The 20950-nt window shown below is 24.9% G+C and overlaps 1 protein-coding gene across 1 annotated transcript in view; it reads left to right on the top strand.

Moving 5' to 3' along the window:
- Positions 1-9045: 9045 nt before the first annotated feature.
- The window catches only part of LOC129613371 (uncharacterized), a 37746-nt gene continuing 25841 nt past the window's right edge, over positions 9046-20950 (top strand). The window contains exons 1-4 of the mRNA XM_055527389.1: positions 9046-9117; positions 9196-9345; positions 9412-9597; positions 9672-9821. Of these exons, the coding sequence (XP_055383364.1) occupies positions 9046-9117; positions 9196-9345; positions 9412-9597; positions 9672-9821 (558 nt within the window). The remainder of the gene's footprint in view (positions 9118-9195; positions 9346-9411; positions 9598-9671; positions 9822-20950) is intronic.

Consider the following 20950-nt stretch of genomic DNA (forward strand, 5'->3'; position numbering starts at 1 on the left):
AACCTTTGGTAACGGTTTTATATTATATATATAATATAATATATAAGTATAAAAATTTACTTGCATGCGTATTTTCTGCATAATGAAATACGCAATAAAGTAAAAATTCTTGTTTGACAACCTTATTCTTGTATGTACTGAAAGAAAATCAAAATGTTCAAAATAAAAAATTTAAAAACGTATCTATAAACATACATACATATGTACATATGTATATAATTTAATTTGTGCATTTATCATCAAACACATTCATACACAATACGATATCGTATATCAGCAATAATGCACACAATATTCATACGTATAAATTTTTTAATTGAATGCGAATCAAAAATCAAAAGTAAATCTACACAAAGCAACAGAAAAAAAATAATTATTTGTTTTATTTTCAATGTCAATTTTGCTTTTAATATTTTTGTACTTCAAAATGAACAGAAAAAAAAAACTAGCAATCAACAACCAATAACAAGTTGCAACATAATTTTAGTTATTACATTTTCTGTTATGTAGGCATAACATGTCGAGTGCACTCTATTTTTCTTTTATTCATCTTTTACCACGCGAAAAATGCACAATGAGAAAAAAAATGAAAACCAGAAAATAAAATGAAAAAATTTCTGCATTCCAATGTTGATGGTTCTTACCGTTGATACCATAAAAGCTACTGGTCATGTGGTTTTTATTATCACTTTATATGTATACACGGTAAATTGATACTTATTGCGCGCTTTTTCACATTCATAATAGCTATACATATAAATGCACAGAGTGAGCGCATATGCTATACAAATGAATACATTCATTATCAGTATTTGTATGACAAAATTCATATTTCACCTACTATGTATATCCGAAGTGTAATCACTATTTGGAGTTGACGTTTAGACTGATTTTTCTTATTTTTTTTTATTCTAGTTAATTTTAGGCAAATTTATAAATATTTACATGAATGCTGCTATTCTTCGAAAAATCATTCTTGATCCCAAATATCTAATTTTTTTTAATTTTTTTTATAATTTCAATTTTAATTCAGAATGTCCATTTTACAGAAATAATACGTTGTCTTTCAAGGTGTCAAATATATGTCTTTGTCAATTACTGCATAAAACAATTGCATAGTACATAGCTTCACTAAAAATACTCGACAAGGGGAAAATCGCACTGGTTCGGTTAATTTCTCAAAACAAACTTACAAGTAAATTTCGATATCAGATAAAAAAGATAATAGCATGGAACTCCCTTGTTGAAATCCCGTCTAGTTCATATTAATGACCTAATTCAGGGTACTGCTAAGCCAATGTTCAAATTCAATTTGGATATACTTAGAGCAAAACTGTACCTCTGACAATGTCAAAAATTTATCCACACTGTTCTTGTAAATTCTATATCGAAGCCAAAAAAAAGAAGCATTCGAAGAATATTAATAGTAATCCTATAGTACAACTGAATAGCTTTTCGATTCTTTATGTGTAAAGCGTTCAGTTTTTTTTACTTGCAAAAAAAATATCAAAATGTTAACATTATTGTCAGCAAGAATTTGTTAAATTGACTTTTATGGAATATTTTAAATTACTATTTACATTTTTCTTTTTGCCTGCAGATACATACATACGTATATATGTACATTATTGTTGGTGTCTATAAAAATATTTGCAACTTCAAAATTTATAATTGATTATTTTTAACATAAATTTTGACATTTCAGCCTATTTCTGATATATTTGGAGGTAACATTTATTGAAAAAATTTTTGGTATATCGTTTTTATTTTATGAATTTGTTTTTACATTTTTGGCTGGTGCTATATGAAAGTTAATGAACATTCTTTAAATATACATTGTACGAGTACATCTAGTACATACATATTTTTGAAAACCAAAAAGTAGGTGTAATTAAACACTATTTTTACAAACCATAACACTTTTTGACGGCCGTATTACATACAATAAAGGAGGTTATGTGATGGCACCAAATTTCGAATATCTAGTTTTCGATATGAACGTGTACACGCGTGTATCTCAATTTGGATGAATCGATTTTGATGATATTTTATATGTGAGTTTATTTTGGCTACGGATTGATCAACTTTTGTAATATATCAGGCTCCCGGAAACTGGACTTTTTTGCGAGCAGATTTTATATTTTTCAACCAATTTCCTTGAAATTTAATATTTAAATTCATGATATTAAAACAATGAACCTATCATGTAAAACTCATGCATGAGTTCTGGTTATTTCCAAAACTAACTCAAACTCTACTAACAGCCAAGTTTACATTTTTTTAAGTGTGGTAGCTAAAAGTTTACTAACTTCCTTAAAATTGAAAAGAAGTTTTTGAAGGGTATTTTGATTATCTTATGTAACATTTCCCCTAAACTAGACAACACACATTGTGGTCGGTCATGTGCTGACCACATCGTATTTTTCTTTCATTGCATTTTGGTTGTAAATACTGACTAAGAGAATCTGCCAAGCGTTAACTAAATTACAAGGTAAAAACATGCAATATTTGGTGTAGTAAAACAAATTTAATGTTTTAGTTTTATTGTAATTTAATTAAAATAATAAAGAAAAGTGGTAAAATATAAGTGTAATTTATTGTAGTAGATATAATTACGACTGTCTGCTAAGGGGGTTGTTATTATAAGTGATAAAGTTAAGTGAAAATTTTTTAAGATGAAGTAAAGATGAATCATTTTGTTTCAAGTGAGTTGGTACAGTTTTTGTTATTTGAAAATAATAATAAGGAGACTGGAATTTTCCTCGATTTTCATTCTTTAATACACGTAAATGGAATATTTCAAAGAATCTACTGTATTTAATTTTTCTCTTAGCTTTGTATTTTCAATTTTATATTTTTAGTATAAGGTTTAACGTATGTAAGCCCCTTCGACTAAAATTTTAACTGAATTTGTAAAAATGAACAAATGGTGGACGTACACATTTTTATTTTCACATTTGGAAATGTACTAAAACTAAAATCCTTATGCGAGTTATAACTATTTCATTGCAACAGTGGTGGCATTAAAACGCATACTTGTAGCAATATGTTTAGTTTTATAATTAATTCATTGTCATGCATGTAATTATTAAATTCAGATAGCTTTATAACACTTACACTGTTTTATACTGTAAACTGTAAAGCATATTTAATTTAACTAAAAAAATTGTACTTCGTTTTTCGTTTCCAGCTAAGTGTAGCGAATTTGTTCTATGAATATTTTTTAAAAGTATAACAGTTAAATAATATTTACTAGTACATTTGAAAATAAATAAAAAATATTATATATGTATTTGTTTTTTATAACTTATTTGTATATTTTATATTTAATTCTTGGTCAACATATTTGCTGTTAATTGTAAAATTAGTATTTTAATTATTAATTTTAATAATGCGACAAAAGTATACTTAGCCTATACTTAATAATGTTAAAATAATTTCATGAATAAACAATACATATTTTGTTCTTCGTTTGTATCGTCAAACTGTATAGTATAGAATACGTAAGTATTATATATAAATATAAGCCCAAAATCTTATATAATATATAAATAACACCATATTCAATATATTTAAAACAAAAACTTTTGGAACCTGTTACATAAATTAAATTTAATTCCGTGTACAAAAGTCCTGAAGTTATATTTCTGAATGTTGTTAAAACATCAATAGTTTACGAAAGAAATATGTCATTATATTTAGAACAGCCAGCTTCCAATTCTTTATATTTCATAGTATTCACTAAGTTTACTCTCATGTAATAAATAGTATAGCAACATACATACATAGATAGTAACATTATTTAAGGTTTTATACTTACATAATATGCAATATAACTATTATACATTGTATTAACATAATAAATATAATAAATAAAATCATTGAATATAAAAATCATTTTCAATCATATGCAGAATTTTTAACGGGGATAGTGATTATTTAGCGATTTTTAGTAGATAAAAGCATTTATAGAAAATTATTTTATTAGTGTACTAATATATAAGAAGTTGTATAAGTATAAGTATGTACAGTCGAGTCGCAGTTATATTAATATGCATTATTAGTTATGTGAACAAAAAATTATATTGTATTGACTACTTTATTATATGAACTAAATCCCACTTATATGAACACATAATATAAATTTTGACATAAAATTCAAAAATATGTAATATGCATAATTACTACATTTTTGCAGCTTGCAAAATATAAAAGATATATAATATTTATATATATAATGGTTACAAGTGTAATATTATTTTACATTGTAATTTTCACTTACCTCTTTCATTTCCATAAACAATACAGATATCTGAACCTCTTTTGACATTTATTAGTTCATATAAATGAGAGTCTACTGTACATATAATATACTTATGCTCATATTACATATTGTAATTGTTATAAAAATATTTCTACTTTAATTCATAGACAATCAATTATTTTTTATTGTAATAGAAAAAATTGCTGTTCAACACATTCCATTCTATTCCATGTAGACGTGATATTGGTCAGTTTTTAAAATAATTTACCATAGTAATAATTCTTTTATTATATTTCTTTGAAGTTGCGTTTTGTGGGTGATAGAGAATGAGTACACTATGCATTTAGAATATTTTTGCATTAAATTTATTATTACTTTTAAAATGAAGGTCATTAATAATGTTAAGTTTATTTTTGTATTATTTTAAAAGTTTGAAGTTTTAAGCAATTTTTATATATTGAGTGTTTTTAATATAGTATACAAGGAAGACATAATTTAAATAAATAGGCGGAGGATTTTCAAAAAAAAAAAATTGCTAATTTAAAACTTTTTTTTTTAATTTTATTTTTTTGTCCAGGAGAGGGGTAATTGAACTATATTATTAAATTGATTTTTACAAACAACATAAATAAAATTTTTCCTAAAATTTTTATAGTCCATTTAGAAAATTTTACTTTGCTTTTCTTTTTTGATTAAAATCAATTAGAATAATAATGTGAATGAACTAGAAATATGCAAATATAGGAATTGTAATAAAGTGAAAGTGATATTTAGTACATTGCCACTATAGGTTATTTATTACCAAATAATAATTATAAAAAAAACCAAAAGCATTTACTGACAAGCCTTTTTTAATATTGCGTGTAAGAGTAGCTTGTATGACCCACAGAAAAATCCTTTAAAATATTGAGCTGTCTTTACTACTTTAAGTTAATTGATAGGAAAGTAAATTAAGTAAGTCAAAGTAAATTCTAGGGTAATAAAGAACATCTTGAGATTAAATTTTCTAAATAAAATTCAATTTATTAACAATAATTCTGTATATGATAAACGTACATAATTAAAATTATTATAGCAATCCATATAATTGAAAAGGTATTGAATTTTCATTTCAATGAATTGGAGCAAGTATGTATAAGTACAATGTCATATATATAGCAGTTAGAAACATGTTAGAATTTCAATGAAAAACATTATTTATATACATTTACATAATTATGTAAAATTATAATTGACAGGTGTTAGTTGACAAGCTAATTACATTTTAATAAATTTCAAATAAGAGCCCATAATTATAATTACATGAATATACAAGTAATTAATACCTATACTTGCATACATAATACTAAGTATAAATTTAATTATGTTATAAGATTTCAATGAATATTATAATTATCTATTAATTATATCACGTGCAAAAATACAAGGTATTTAAAGCAAATACTTGGTAATTTTAAAATAAAATTTGTAAAATACATTTTTAATTTTCTATAATCATAATATTCCAAATTCCAAAATTGAGGTGATATAAGAATAAACCCATTTATATTTGATTTTTTGGCACAAACACCTTATAACGAAAATATGGCAAAAATCCAATTTTGGGTGTATAATTATAACTTTTATTTAAAAATTTCAATGTTAATTTTTTTTGCAAAAATTGTTTTCTGAAAATTTGAAAAATATTTACTTTTGTAATTATTACATATGTTAATTTTTATTGATATACAATTCATTAACACTAACGTAAAAGATTTTTTAAATATTCTCTAAAATATATTAATTTTTAACAATTATCATTCGACCAAAGATAGATATAAGGACCGAGATATGAATTTTTAAACAAATGGGGTTATCTTAAGAAATTCAAAAATAAGTGTGTGGTCTAACAAAAAATAAGTGTGTGGATTTCTAAATTATTTATAAAATACTCTTGCATCATCAACTAAAGATGACCTCTATGGTCATCTTTAGTTGACATTCTATGATAACATTTTTAACACGCTGAACTCTTTATTAAGCCCAAAAAAAGTTTTGTGTGGGAATTTTTAAAAGAGTTGTTGAGATTTACATGACTACATAATGAGGCAAGATAATTTTGAATAATTTTACTAGCAAAATATACTTTTAGCAATAATAACAACAGTTATATTTATTTTTTAAAGTAGTAAAATTACCACCTATTATGGTGGTTCTAAAGACTTATTGTAACATCCCACCACTTATAAATCGACGGCTTGGCCGAGAGTGTATGTATATTGTAAGAGGGTACTTTAAATAGAAATATTTAACAGCCATCATCTTGCAAGGAAACTTTTATGGTTGTTATGCAGGTAAATAACCACAAAAAATGTAGATAAGTAAAACAAAAATGTAGGAATAAGGAAATATAATTCGAAAAAATAAAATAATTTTTACCGATATTTTAGTTTGGTTTGAGTACAAGCTAAACCAAGTTTCAATATTGTAGAAATTCTGGTTAATCTTGTTATTATGTTATTTTCACTATCAAAAAATAGGTGTCGCTTAACATTGGAATAAATATTAAATTTTAAAATGAAAAAGAAAATTTGCGTGTGCGTGTACAAGCTCAATAGTAAATATAAAAAAAAAAAACAATATAAAAATTTTTCTTTATTAAATCAATTTCCAAAATTTCATTTTCAAATATAAATTGTCAAATATTTCTTAAAACTTGTGATGACCGGTGAACAAAAAAAACTCTTACATTAAAAATAAGTATTACTCCAAACTGTTGATGAAAGTACATAAATACCAAATAATAAATAATGATAATTAATTTATTTACTTAATAATGATCTTAGCACTTTGTATTGATCATCTTAATTTCATTAATTGGGGTGTTATTAGATTCTGTTTTAGTTTTATGGCTTTGAGCGATTAATTGCTAAATACAACGAATATATTGAAAGAGAAGGCCAAGAGTAATCTAATAAAATTTTTGTCCAAATTACCGACACTACATCACTTTGTATGTTTATAATGGAAAATCGTTGAGATGTACATGGAATTTATAACAACTCTAAACGAACTTATATAAATTTCAACTTAGATTTACTTCAAGTGTTGCAACTTTACACCTTTAGAAATAAATAAAAAAAAATGAAAAAGCTACAAAACTACTAAATAAAACATGCGAATATGAACGATGAACTATTGCGAAGAGTAGAATCAAAATCTAATTCCAAAATTTATAGAAAAATTTTGAATTATTATCAAATCTAATTGTTTTTTAATGAGAACTGATTTTAGTAATTTTCTAATTATCCCAGATTACTGATTTTATGTTATTCTTTCAAATAGAATTTATATTACACCGTTCTCTTATCAATCTAAATATTTATTCTAAATTTTCCATTCTCTTGTTAGTGGTTTGTTAGTGTTATATGGAACTGTATTTTGTAAATTTATTTGTAAATGTCGTAAATTATTGTAATAACACTTTCCTGCGAATGAATATAAAATTGAAAATTCACAATTTAATTTCATTACATTACCTAGGGAACGACAGTAATAAAGTAAGAACGAGAGTAGTTAGAGTCATATTCTGTAATATCGGTACAATTGAAACGATTATTTGATTTATTTTGCTACACTTCCTCATATATTTTTTTTTTTCAAAATATGGTTGTATGGTTTTTGCTATTATCGAACAATTTCAACGACTTTCAAACAGAAGTATGGTTCTATTATACCATATTCTTTTCTGCGGCATTTCAATACCGTAAATTACGTAAAGTAATAATCGAGCACCACAGCTCATAAAAATATTGATTGAAATTTGCTTGAATTTAAATCAACTACAAATAAAACAACAATAATAAACTTCGAATGCAATAGACATTAAAAAAATCTGATGTGATCAACACATAAGTAAGCTTTTAGTTTTACCATATTAAGATTAAGAAAATGTGAATTTGGATCTTAATATTGTCACTTTATGCTATCGCGAATTCTTTGAAGAGTTCGTTCGTTACTTCTTATAACAAGCTAAACTCAAATATTGAATTTCAACGAATTCAGCCAATTAGTTCCGTAAACATGATAAAAAATTTTAAATCGATCCCTAGTTCGGTTCCCGAGACCTGACATATCAAAATAATTGATCAGTTCGCAACATAGGTAAAGTCAAATATGAATTTTCATGGAAATCGGCCGAAATTAAGATACGCATCCGCACGGATAGAGCTGAAAATGTTTTAAAATAAAAAAGTAGCTGAAAATGTTTTTAACCCGCAAAAAATTAAACAGATGTGACATCTGAACAACAGAACAACTTTGTATGTATTGGTAGCACCAATTTCAAAATGTACATTCCCAATACATATGAGTTGGTAATCAATAATTTTGTATGAAAAACATGGCAACAAATGTCGCAAGTGAACTTGGATCAAATTAATGGTTTGTAAAGTACCACTTATTACTTGAATTGCAAGAAGATCTTGAACAGTTTTTATAAACAATCTAGCACATTTTTCCTTTCATTCATACACCAAAAATATATCCAATTATTGCATTTATAATTTTAATAACAGATTACTTCAGAGTAAACTTCATAAATTACCTGATCTTATCCGATTTATTGATAATTTTTTTTGTTTTATAAAACCATAACGTTATTAATCTCAAAATTTAGTGACAATTTGAATTTAGACCATAATATAAATTCAATTTTAGTTCTGCGTTCTGATTATTTGAATACGGATATCGGAAATTATTAAATTTCAAAAGCAAATCAAAATTGCTGTTATACGGAAGACATGCAATTTTTTCAAAGTATATTAATATTTGCGACAGGGTTTTTGATATTAAGTGAAATTCGAGCCTCTAAGGTAAAGCAAATTGCTCAAAATTTTAAAATTCTAAGTTCACAAAAAAAAAAGAAAAGCCAAAACAAATTTTATTTTTAGAAAACGAATTTCTTTGTACCAACTCGATTAGATTGCCATCTAAGTTCAAATTTGTTTTCTAATTATACATGTTTACTTAAAGCAATTTCAAGAACTAAGAAAATTGTAGGTTTACGAGGTGTACTAGCAAAGCCTGTTAATAAATTATTTGTAAGATGATTTGTGTGTTTTTTCTTTAATTTTAATTATAAATTATTAAAATTTAATTTCTTTTAGGTGAATTATCAATTATATAAACGCTATAATGGTTGGCAACCATTTTTGATGAATTACACATTTGAATTTTGCAATTTTTTAAAAGATGGAAAAGGTTTAGCTTCTCATTTTTATAATTACTTATACAAACCAGCTCTGCCATTACTTAGTAAATATACAAATATAAATCACCCGTGTCCTTATAATGTAATATGAAATTATTATTTTAATTATTCATTTAATAATAACAATTATAATTAATTATTTTTTTTTTAATTTAGGGGACAATTGAATTGTATGAAGTAGATCTTAATTTAGCTTTTAAAGAAAATGTTGAAAATTTACTTGTTCCAAGTGGTTATTATAAGGCTAAAATTGAATTTCAAAATTCAAGGAATCTACCAATATCAACTATAATTTTTCAATTGCTTGTAAAAGAAATTTAAAATATATGTATGTACGTATATGTGATTTTTTTTTATAGTGTCTCAGTTTTTTGTGAGTTCATTTTAAACTTGAAGTTTATACATAGTATTTATGTACTTTTATTTTGAATAAAGAAAAAATCTTTTACAGGCATACCTCGTTTAACGCTCATGATGAGTTTCTAAAAGTTGAGCGTTAACAGAAACAGCGTTAAAAGGGGCTCCTTTTACACTAAAATATAGGGTTACGTTACTACCAACTTCTGAGGTCTATATTAAACCGTATCACTACATCGAACGAACAATGTAATATTGTCAAGATGCTTTTTTTTTATATATAAAAAAATTATTAAAATTACTAATTACAAAAACTAAAATACATCTTCCTTTTATACTCTCAAAAAAACAATATAATCTCTCTCTTAAGAATCTTTGAACATGTAATAATTAATTCTTAAGAATTGCGACTGTACTCAAATAAAAATAAATTCATTAGAATTTCGATTATTGTGAAATAAAAAAAAATTTTTTTTTTTTTTTAATGTGACAATATAAAATATTTACACTTGGTGATTCCAAGAGATATAATAATTTTTGAAAATTTTTTTTTCAAAAGAGCGTTATAACGAAACAGCGTTAAAAGAGGTAGCGTTAAACGAGGTATGCCTGTATTTTGATTCACCTTCAATTTATTTCAATATTGAAAGCATATAATCTTATTCTGATATGTAGCTGATAATTTATACATCAAGTGATAATAATGACACTCATAGTTAAAATTAAAAACATTCTTAACATTTATAATCATTGATATGAATTCCATTTACAACAAATATCCCATTATCGTTGAAAATTATCCAATATAAGCCTTGAAAACTACCCATACATACATATGTATGTGCATAAGAAAACTTAAAAGTGAAATTTAGTGTAGCGAGAAGACATCTTTATCTTAATTCATTTAAGCACAATATAAATTAATAAAATATTTTCCTGGGTTCCTATACTGGTTCCTACTTTCTTATTAAAATATCATAACAATCAAATTAATTAAATATTTCTATATATTAAATTCTGTTGATCCTTGTTAATGCTTGTGTTTTTTTTTAATCCCGCAAAAATTTTTGAACTTTAAAATAACTCAACTCTCAGGTGCCAGACGTTGTAGAGGGCCCATTGAAAAAGCTGCGATGGCAATTTTTTTTTTTTATTATTTTACCATACTTTCCTATCCTATCTAAAAACGTCTTTGTCTTTAAAAGCGGTAGAAAATTTCGGTGGTTTAGCTTACTCTTTTTTTCTACCCATCCATCCATCGAAATTTTAAAATTGTAATAACTTTTGTCCTGAAAGACCAACCAAACTGAGGAAGGGACTATACATTAATAGTATAACTATTTTGTATAACAGTTAAAGTACTAAATAACAACGAAAATATTGAAATAAAAATTAAAAAAAACAAGAAATCGATTAGATTTTAATTGATTTCTTTGAATATTGGTGTAAAATCTTATATTCGTCAACATTTCTAAAATAAATAATTTATATACCAATATGTACTCACAAATAGTGTAGATTGAATTGATTTATTGTACATTGACTAAAAGGAGACTTCATGAAATTTAATATTCTTAACTTGTATACAAAGATTCTACATATATGATAAAGTAAGACTTTTGTTTTACGGTTTGCATGTCCCAATATAATAAAATTTATTTTGAAGAAATATTTAAGAATTTTACAAAAAACAAAAAAAAAGAAAGTAATAAGACAAAGAAAAACATTTTTATTATAAAAATTTGAATTAATATTTTTGTTACTAAAATTTTTACTGTAATGGTTGAACAGTAACTAAAGTTTATAATTGTATTAATTAAATTATTGTTAATGTAGTTGTATTAATAGCCATAGCAAACATGACTATAGAATTTAAAGTACGTGATGAAAATGATTTTTATTTTGGTAATTTTCAAAACGAAATAATAATGCTCGCCATTCAATAAGATTTATTAAGAATATTAAAATTTTTTTCTAAAAAAATAATTATTATTAAAAATAATGTTAAAAATAAATATTTAGAGTCAATTATTTTTAATGACCCATGACTGACTGCAATTTATTGACTTAAACTTATTTGTTATGATTAAACTGTATAAAATTTTTTAATATTTTTTTTGCAAATAGTTTCTCTTATTTATTTAAAAATAGAATTAGAAGATATACAATAATAAATGCTAAGACTAAATTGACTACTAGCATAAAAACGATGAAGTTCGAACTGATTGTAATTAAAAATAAAATTTATACAAAAATTGTAAAATAGTTGACAAAAAATACTATGTATTCTTTGTATGTATATGAACTGTTGCTATTACCAAATATGAATCAGATTGTAAGTGCCTCCTCATATGCCGTAAGACTTAAAGACACTGAAAAGCAGTGCTGTGACCTTTGTTATACTTTTTATTTCATTTATATAAATGGGATGTAGCATTTTTTACTTTGTATATAAGATTCGAAATGTAATTATAAAAATAAATTACTTTATAATTTGTTTAAAATTTTTAAAATACCATTCATCATAATCGAATATATGTATGTATGTAAATTAGTAAATTTTTTTTTATTATCTCTAAAGTCTATTAACCCAATGAAATTTGCCAAATTTAAAATTGCAAAATATTAAAATTTTTTTAACGATTTATCGTTTAAATTATCTAACCTGATAACATTTTTACAATATATTTTTCTATTTCAGAACAAAAAGCTTTTGAAATGTGGCACTTTTAGGACGCTGAGAACAAAACAGATAAAAATTTTGTTTTTGTGAAATAATTTTTGGAGAAAGACATAATATTTATGTACAAATGTATGTTATGAGTAGAGAGTGAATTCGCAACGGTATAAGAGCCTAACTAAATAAACATTTTTTTGGGAGAATTCCGTGTATCTATGTGTGAATTTGTGTATCTTACGTAATTTGGATTGATTTTTAATGACAATTAATATGAGAATTTACTTTGGCTATATGACGGAATGATAAAATTTTAGTCAATGTCATGCATCAGTATATACTATGGACACTTTTTTCATATTAACCGATGTGCTTGATATTCAATACCTTAATTGTGACTGAAAAAAAAAAAGGAAAAAGCAAACGTTATCGAAACATCACGACTCGGAAACTGGACTTACATTAGCTGTCGATTTTACATTTTTCGCCATCATTTAAGTAATTTATTAACTTAAATTTTTTGAAATTTAATATTTGAGTTCTGTTTGAGAACGATAGAAACTGAAGAAGTTTTCAAGGAAATCAGTTAACAAGAAGTGAAACTACACAATTATTAACTGTAATGAAATTTGAAATAAATGCTTAAAAAACATTTTCACAATTTTTTTTGCGAACGGTTTTTTCAAGCAAACGATAATTAATAAACAAGGGTTTCTAATAATTATACTTAATATACGCATTACGGCCGATTGTGTGATGATCACATCAAATTTATACCGACCGTATTGCATACAATAAGCGAGGCTGTGTGATAACACCAAATTTCGTATATAGAGTTTTCGGCGGAAACACACTTCTCCATTGTAAACAAGATGGATGTGCAAACAAAAAATATTTTTAGAGAGATGTCGGTCTGTATCTGCACGCATGCATCTCAAGTTCGCCTAAACCAATTTTATTCATATTTTTACTATCGTATATCTGTTTACTATCGGAAGTAACTGATAAGCTTTTCAGAGAATTCAGACGGAATAAAGTGAATCTCTTCTATGAGCTAACATTTTTCCGCCTATGTTAACTACAAACTAACTAGAGTCCTTAAAATTTGAAGGAAGTGTTTAAAAGCCATTTTCATAATCTTGTACAACATTTTTGCTACCGCAAGGGTTGGTTGTCAACTGACCACATCAAATTTTTTTTCATTTTGTTGCTCCTTCACATTTTGAGTTCAAATTTTTAATACTTTTACTAAACAATTTTTATTTAATTTAAAAAAACACAAAATTATAAATTGAATTTAAAATTCTTTTAAAATTTTTTTTTCTTCGTTAACTGATTGAAATATTGGCCATTTCATTTTAATTCAACCAAATATGGGACATGTTTGACATATTTTTGCACACATTATTGTGATGGCATTATCATATTACAACCACACTACATACACATATGAAACAAATAATTTTTTTCGGAATATTTGCAGTCATGTGCTCATAACCTCTAGAGTAAATAAAGTATATTATGTTTTTATTTTATTTTTATTTTAAAAAATTTTAAAAAACATATAAATATTATACAAGCATGGTATGTACAGTACATTTATAAAAAAAGAATTGTTATAAAATTTAAAATCGAAAAAAGGACAATTCGGATAAAACCATGCATTTTAAAAGTATAATAAACTTAGTTATTGAACACGCAGATAAACCTGAATAGCTAATATGTATAAATATTAGGGAAACTTTTGTAATATTTTCGACAAATAAGGGATGGGGTTTAATTTAAAAAAAAAAAGGAAGAAAATAATTTCAATTTGTAAACGCATATGTCATAAGAAATAAGGATTGAAAAGTAAAAGGAAATAAAGGACTAAAAATGTGTAATGTGGTTTCACAGTACATAAGAGTTTTGAAAAACAATTTCCAATAAAGGACAATAAATTGATTAGGGTGATTACAATTATGTTTATTATTTCGAATTTTAGTTCTATTTTTTGCTTAAATTTAAAAAATTTTTTTATTATAAAAAAAATTTTTTTTTTGAATTTAGTTGAATTCAGTCATAAATTGAGTATCTTGCTTTTTCGATTGAGTGATTGAAATTTGATTTTTTAAAAATACTTTTTTGAGAATTCAATCAGTCCCATCATGAATTTCACTCGTAGAATTCTACAAATTACGAACTTAGCTATACGACGTGGACTTTTAAATGATCACAAATTGCTTTCGTAAGGATTATGAATCAGCAGTGGTAACAGAATTTTTCGAGTGTCAAAATTAGTATTGCATTTCAACTGTCAAATGACAAAACTTTCATAAAAAAGGATATTTTTTAAAAAACGAAGGTTTTCAGTTTTTCTTAATTTTTAAGTGTTTCCGAAAAGTGAAAAAAAAATTTTTTAGCAAATATGAATTCATTTCCATTCATGGTACCTGTGTTGGAAGAACTTAAATTTAAACAAAAAAATTGAATACTCGTACTTTGAAATTTAAAACAAGTAATACTTTCTTTAAATTGCTTGTAGATTTTTTGAGGGTCATTTTTATTACGAATGTAAATTATGATCATTCCATCACGAATATTCGTAGTAGAATTTTAGTAATTCGGAATTAAGAATATGAAATTCGTAATTTTCCGAGTTTTGGAGTTACAAACGAAATTCATGATAGGGTTGAATATTGAAATCAGATAAAAAATTTAATAACAATTTGCTTAAATTGGATAATAAATACGTAGTTATTCTTTAATTATTTGAAGGAAGATCAAACCAATAAATGTAATATGTTTTGGAAGCAATTTTTAATATGAAACAATAAATCAGTTTTTTCATTTTCGAAAACAAAAATTATCAAACGTTTCAATTAAAATTTTCAAATTTTTTAATTACAATATGAAATCTATAAGGTATGTAAATAAATTTTTGTAAGGTATCTGTGCTTTAATTTTTGCTAAATATGAAAAAAATATAAAAATCTAATTTTAGATCGCAAAGACAATGTTCAAAAAATAAAATGAAATCCAAGTATAGAAAAGTTGTCAAGTTAATCATTGATCACAGATTAACACAGAATCTGTTGGGACGGAAGAATCAGCTGTTTACTATTTTGCATATAATGGCACATAAAAAAAATCACCAATATTTTTCGAATAAGAATCGACTAAACCGAATTTTAAACTATTTTTACACCGTCGGTTAAATACACGGTGCTGATTTCATCTTATTCTAGACAATCCCTTTTATATACTTACATATGTGTATTCTATATGAATTTCGACGTTTTGCCGAGGAAAATCGCCCTTGTTCTGTTTCCACCATTATGGATATATGGAAATATTGAATTACTATTTATTAAGAATTTAATTTTTTTTATAATAAAATTATTCATTATTATTATTTTCTAAAATTATAATTGTACCGCCCGAATTTTGTTCTTTATTTAGAAAAACACAAACTTAATTTTTATTTGAAAATGATTTATTTATTTTAATTCTTTTAATTGGCAGCAGTTCCACAACGGCTTTGCAATAGTCTTCTTTTTAATTTCGGTAATAATTCTTTGTCTGCAACTAAGTATTATGGAAAGTTTTTACTATTCAAAACAAACTAATAAAAAAATTTCCTGACCATGTCCTAAAATAATATTTAGGCAGAATCTGTTATTTTTCCTTTGCTTTCATTATCTTATTGTTTATTGCTTTTAATAATTCGTTATAACTCTGATTAACAGCAATGTTACCAGGTATGTCTACTTTTACTTGTTAGGAGGTATGACTTTATACATAATTCACGCAAAGCGTCATCAATTATGTTTTAGGATATTGTCATATCAATGTAAGATACACAAGATAATAGCAAAATAAGAAATTAATAAAATATTATTATTATATTTACCAGATGAAGTCAATTATTTGCGAGGTCATCACTTTCAACCAAACTTGACATTAAAAACCAATTGGAAACCACAAGGAAAAAAGTGTTAGAAAGAGAATTTTAGGCTTTTTAGGTATATGTTACGAAAGTTGGTTAGATTTGGAAAAAAGAGAAGGATGCTGGGAAACTCTTCAAATAAGCATGCAGAATAAATTAAAACTAAAAATACAATAAACTCAAGATCAATACAATTAATATACAGTAAAGATACAGCCTATTTGAGGCGCCTTAAAGGAATTTATGAATTGAAAAGAAGTTTTAAATAAATTCCCTTCATATGCAGGTTAAAATTTGAAGACTTCTTAATTTATTTCACACTCTTATTGTCTGTAAAAATATGTTCAAATTTCAAATGTTTAACATTTTTCATTATAAGAAACTTAAGTGTTATTTATAAAATAAAATTTGACATTATAAATTCCATAATTATTAATTAAGGTCGCCAGTTTTAATGAAATTCATTTAAAAACAAAAATATATTTTACAACTTATTTAAATATTATAAAAAGAAGAACTCTGAAATATTCTTATTAACTCAAGAATTGTAATATCGCATGATTATTTTAGTTGTAAACTGGGTACTTTAATATTGTAGACAACAAGTTTTAAGACTCTTAATGTTGTAATCTAAGAAATGGGGAGCACAAAAAAACTGAAAAAAATAACAATAATTATGAACAAATTCTATATAAAAATTAAAAAAAGAAGAAAATTTTTATTATTTTCCTGACACCCATGCGATTTGAAATTCTAAACACTTTTCTTTTAAAATTAAAATTCATTTTTCTATTTATTTTTTCTCCTTTTAAAATTCCATTTAAAATTTTTTATGATGAATGGATTCCGTCGAGCTATTAAATTGTCTGCATTCCGGTATTATCTGGACAAGCCATCAAAATGTATTTTTAATAAAAGAATGTTTTTTTAACATGCAATCATTAGCAAAGTCACATATTAAGTGAAAATAATATTGTTGAATTTTTATAACAACATTACAACAATAAAAATTTTGAATTAAATGAAAAAAAAATTGTTAAAAAATTATAAATGAGTTATGTGTGAATGTTTATGTGATTCTCTATTTTTGATTAAGCTTTTAAGAATTGTGGTATAAAAGTATCACAAGGATATTCGAAATTTATAACTACACACTTATATAAATATTAAATGTATATTGTATAACATAATGTATAACAGAAATGTTTAAAAATATACTTTCATTTTCAATGAAAGTGAAATTATCTTTGGTATGTCATTAAATCATGACAACATGCATTTCAAATTATTTAACGTACATAAAAATTGTTTAACTTAGTTCTAAGAACGTTTTAACTTAGAACATTTACTGAACTTATCACATTCCTGTTTTATAATGAAATAATTAACAGGAGGAAATTACGGTTCATATTTACGATTCAAGGATCTTCATACTGAGGAGGGAACTGTTATTTTATTTCTGAACGAAAATCTTATATATTATCCTCTTTGCTTTTAAGTTTTTAATAACATTTGGTCTTTAATATTTGGTTGTTCTTTAACATTTGGTTTTTAATAATTGGTTGGCCTTTAATAATAGATTAAATTAGATATAATGGGCTACTACGATTTTAGTAATAATCTGCTCCTAGAATTTATTAAAAAAATTTATCATTGAAAAATTAGGCCACAAATTCTCCTTGTCGATAAACCTGTGACAATAAAGCAATACCCATGAATTTTCTGCCACCCGGCTCGGAGACATAAAGTGATTTTGAAACTGTGATTGAATTTAAATAAATTTCGATAAATAAAGATGATAATTTCATTTTTTAAGCAAACAAAAAAGAACAGGTAAAAAGCTTTTTCCAAAATTGAATACTCCTATATTTTAAGTTAATTTTGTCGTAAATGTTATCTTACTTTAAACCACCAAACGGATGGGCATAACTAGATTGATTTTACTGTATCATAAATGTTTGCTCCTTCGTGTCAAATATAATATGTGGGTGGGTATATGAAAAATTTTTAAAAATTTTCACCGAAATACTTCAAACTCGGATGTAGTTACAGTAATCTTCTTAGAAGAATATTAAACAAAGCTCCAAGAGCCAAAAACGAAATTTATATCGCATAATATTAACATTTGTCGCTTCCCTAAGTGAATGCTAATTAAAGCTTTAATAATAGCAACAATGTTTACTGTCAAATATTAGAACTTACCGTGTCTCATGAGATTTTAAAGTTTTAATGCCTCTGTTATAAATATTTCACATCCTTTTGATGTTATTACTTTCAACTCAACTCACTTATTATTTCTGCGATCTACGTACATATTATTAAAGAAATTTACATTTAAAATTAAATTTAAAAAAAATGAAAATCATATCAAAGTTTAAAATTACATTTACTTTATTGTTGTTGTAACTTTAATTTAATTTTTTCACGTGATTGCTTGCAATATATGCACATACATAATATATTAAAGATGAAAGAATTTGAATAAGAAATTTAAAATGAAAATAAATAAAATTATTTATAAAAATTGGCATTATTACAAATTCTACATATGTATATAAACATTCCATATAAATTTATTGAAGGAAGAGAGGGAAGATTAAAGTACCTGCGCTCATATTTTGGAATTGATAAAAACCCCTTTCATTCAACGATTCTTATATTTTATTTTCGTAAATTAACGTGTATATGTGTACCATGTCGTATTAGATGCAATATATAAAACATCTAAATTCATATTTACACATACACGCGCACATTTACGGCATATACGAGTAGTGCTTGTATATTGTAAAATGAAATCGAAAAGAAAGTTTTATAAATGAAAAATCTAAATTTCTGTAATCGCAAATAACGTTTCTGTTATACAAGACTGCAAATAAATAAAAAATTTAATTTAAGAACTTTTATTTCCGAATTTTTCAATTCTTGCAATTTTTTATAATTTTTTTTTTTTTTAGAAAATTCTTACGGTTACGTGTGTACTTATGTATGTATATTAATGAATACTTATAATGTTTGTGCATAAAATTATAAAACCTTAAAAGTAAATAAAATAAACAGAAGATCCGTAGCATCAGTTGCCTTTGTATAAATCGAAATCTGAAATCCCAAACAAAGGTTCAATACTTTCAAACTATTCAAATACCGAGGCTTTTTTATACATGTATGCCCGGTTCCGACTTGTCCGTCATCTTATATTGTTTCTAAAAATTTCGTCCTCCTCCCCTTTTTAAAATAGTAAACAATATTAAATAAACAATGCACATTGCTGATAATAAATCACTTTCTTGTAACTTGATCATGCTGCATGCAACATTAGTCTAGAATTAGAGCCTCGAATTGGAAAAAATTTCTAATTTTTAAATTTTTTTTTTTAAGTTTTCAATAGCTTTCCTGTGTTCCGGCGCCCATTGCTAATGCTTACTTTGCATATAAGGTAGATCCGTCGCTGTACATTATATAAGCTAAATTTAAGTATTTTAGTACTTCAATTAAAATTTACTTTGGCAACTATTCTTTTTTAGGATACTTAATGATTACTTTTCCTTGCTTTTTAAAGTATAGAAAGATAATGACGATAATACCAAACAAAATGTGGATATGCTGATGAATAAAATATTCTTACTTTTAAAACAAAATCAAAATAAATTTCAATACAAATTCTCATGAAAAACTTAAATTTTCCAACAATTTCCTTTACAATATAGGAAAATTTATAAGGAAATGAAAAGGTGGAATTTCACTCAATAAATATAAAAATTCAAAATAAAAATAATAATAATGTAAAATTACAATATATTCTTATAAAGATACCCGGATACCCCCATCTATTTAAGAACGTAACACAATAACTAAAAAGAACGCTGTAGTCCTTTGATTTTTTCTTCCTATTCAATTCTTATATTTGATTCGGTATCATTTAGTTATAAGAGGAGTCTAAGGGAATGGTGTGTACATACGTACATAGTTTTCCACCCTTTTTCATAAAACTCATTCTTTTTTGTTTGGTTTCTCTTGAATTTTCCATGAAAAATGTTTCCTTTTCTAATGAAATAAGAGTTGTTCGTGATTTTTCATTATATTTACATTGCAGTTTTATTTTCAGTTTCTTTTAACATTGTTATATTCTTCTTTTTCCTTTTTTCTTCTTTTAATATCCTAGACTCAAGAGCTTTGAGTTGTAAATTTGGTTTGTTTTTTTTTTGTTGTCTATTTTTTTTTTTCAATATAATTCCAAATGAAATTGAAATGAATAGGGAAAATATTGTCAATCGCGAAATTGATTCAACAAAATTTATTAGATATTTTAGTAAACATGTCAGTAACTAATATATGAGAATAATAGTTAAAAAAAATTTATATTGTATCACTATTTTATACAAAAGGATATGGGAAAAATGGAAAAAAAAAATTTTAAAGAAAATTTATAGAAACGGGAGAAGGAGTATACAAGTATACAAGTTGAAAGTGAAA

This window comes from Condylostylus longicornis, unplaced genomic scaffold (assembly GCF_029603195.1).
Source record: "Condylostylus longicornis isolate FDR11 unplaced genomic scaffold, ASM2960319v2 ptg000004l, whole genome shotgun sequence".
Lineage (NCBI taxonomy): Eukaryota > Metazoa > Arthropoda > Insecta > Diptera > Dolichopodidae > Condylostylus > Condylostylus longicornis.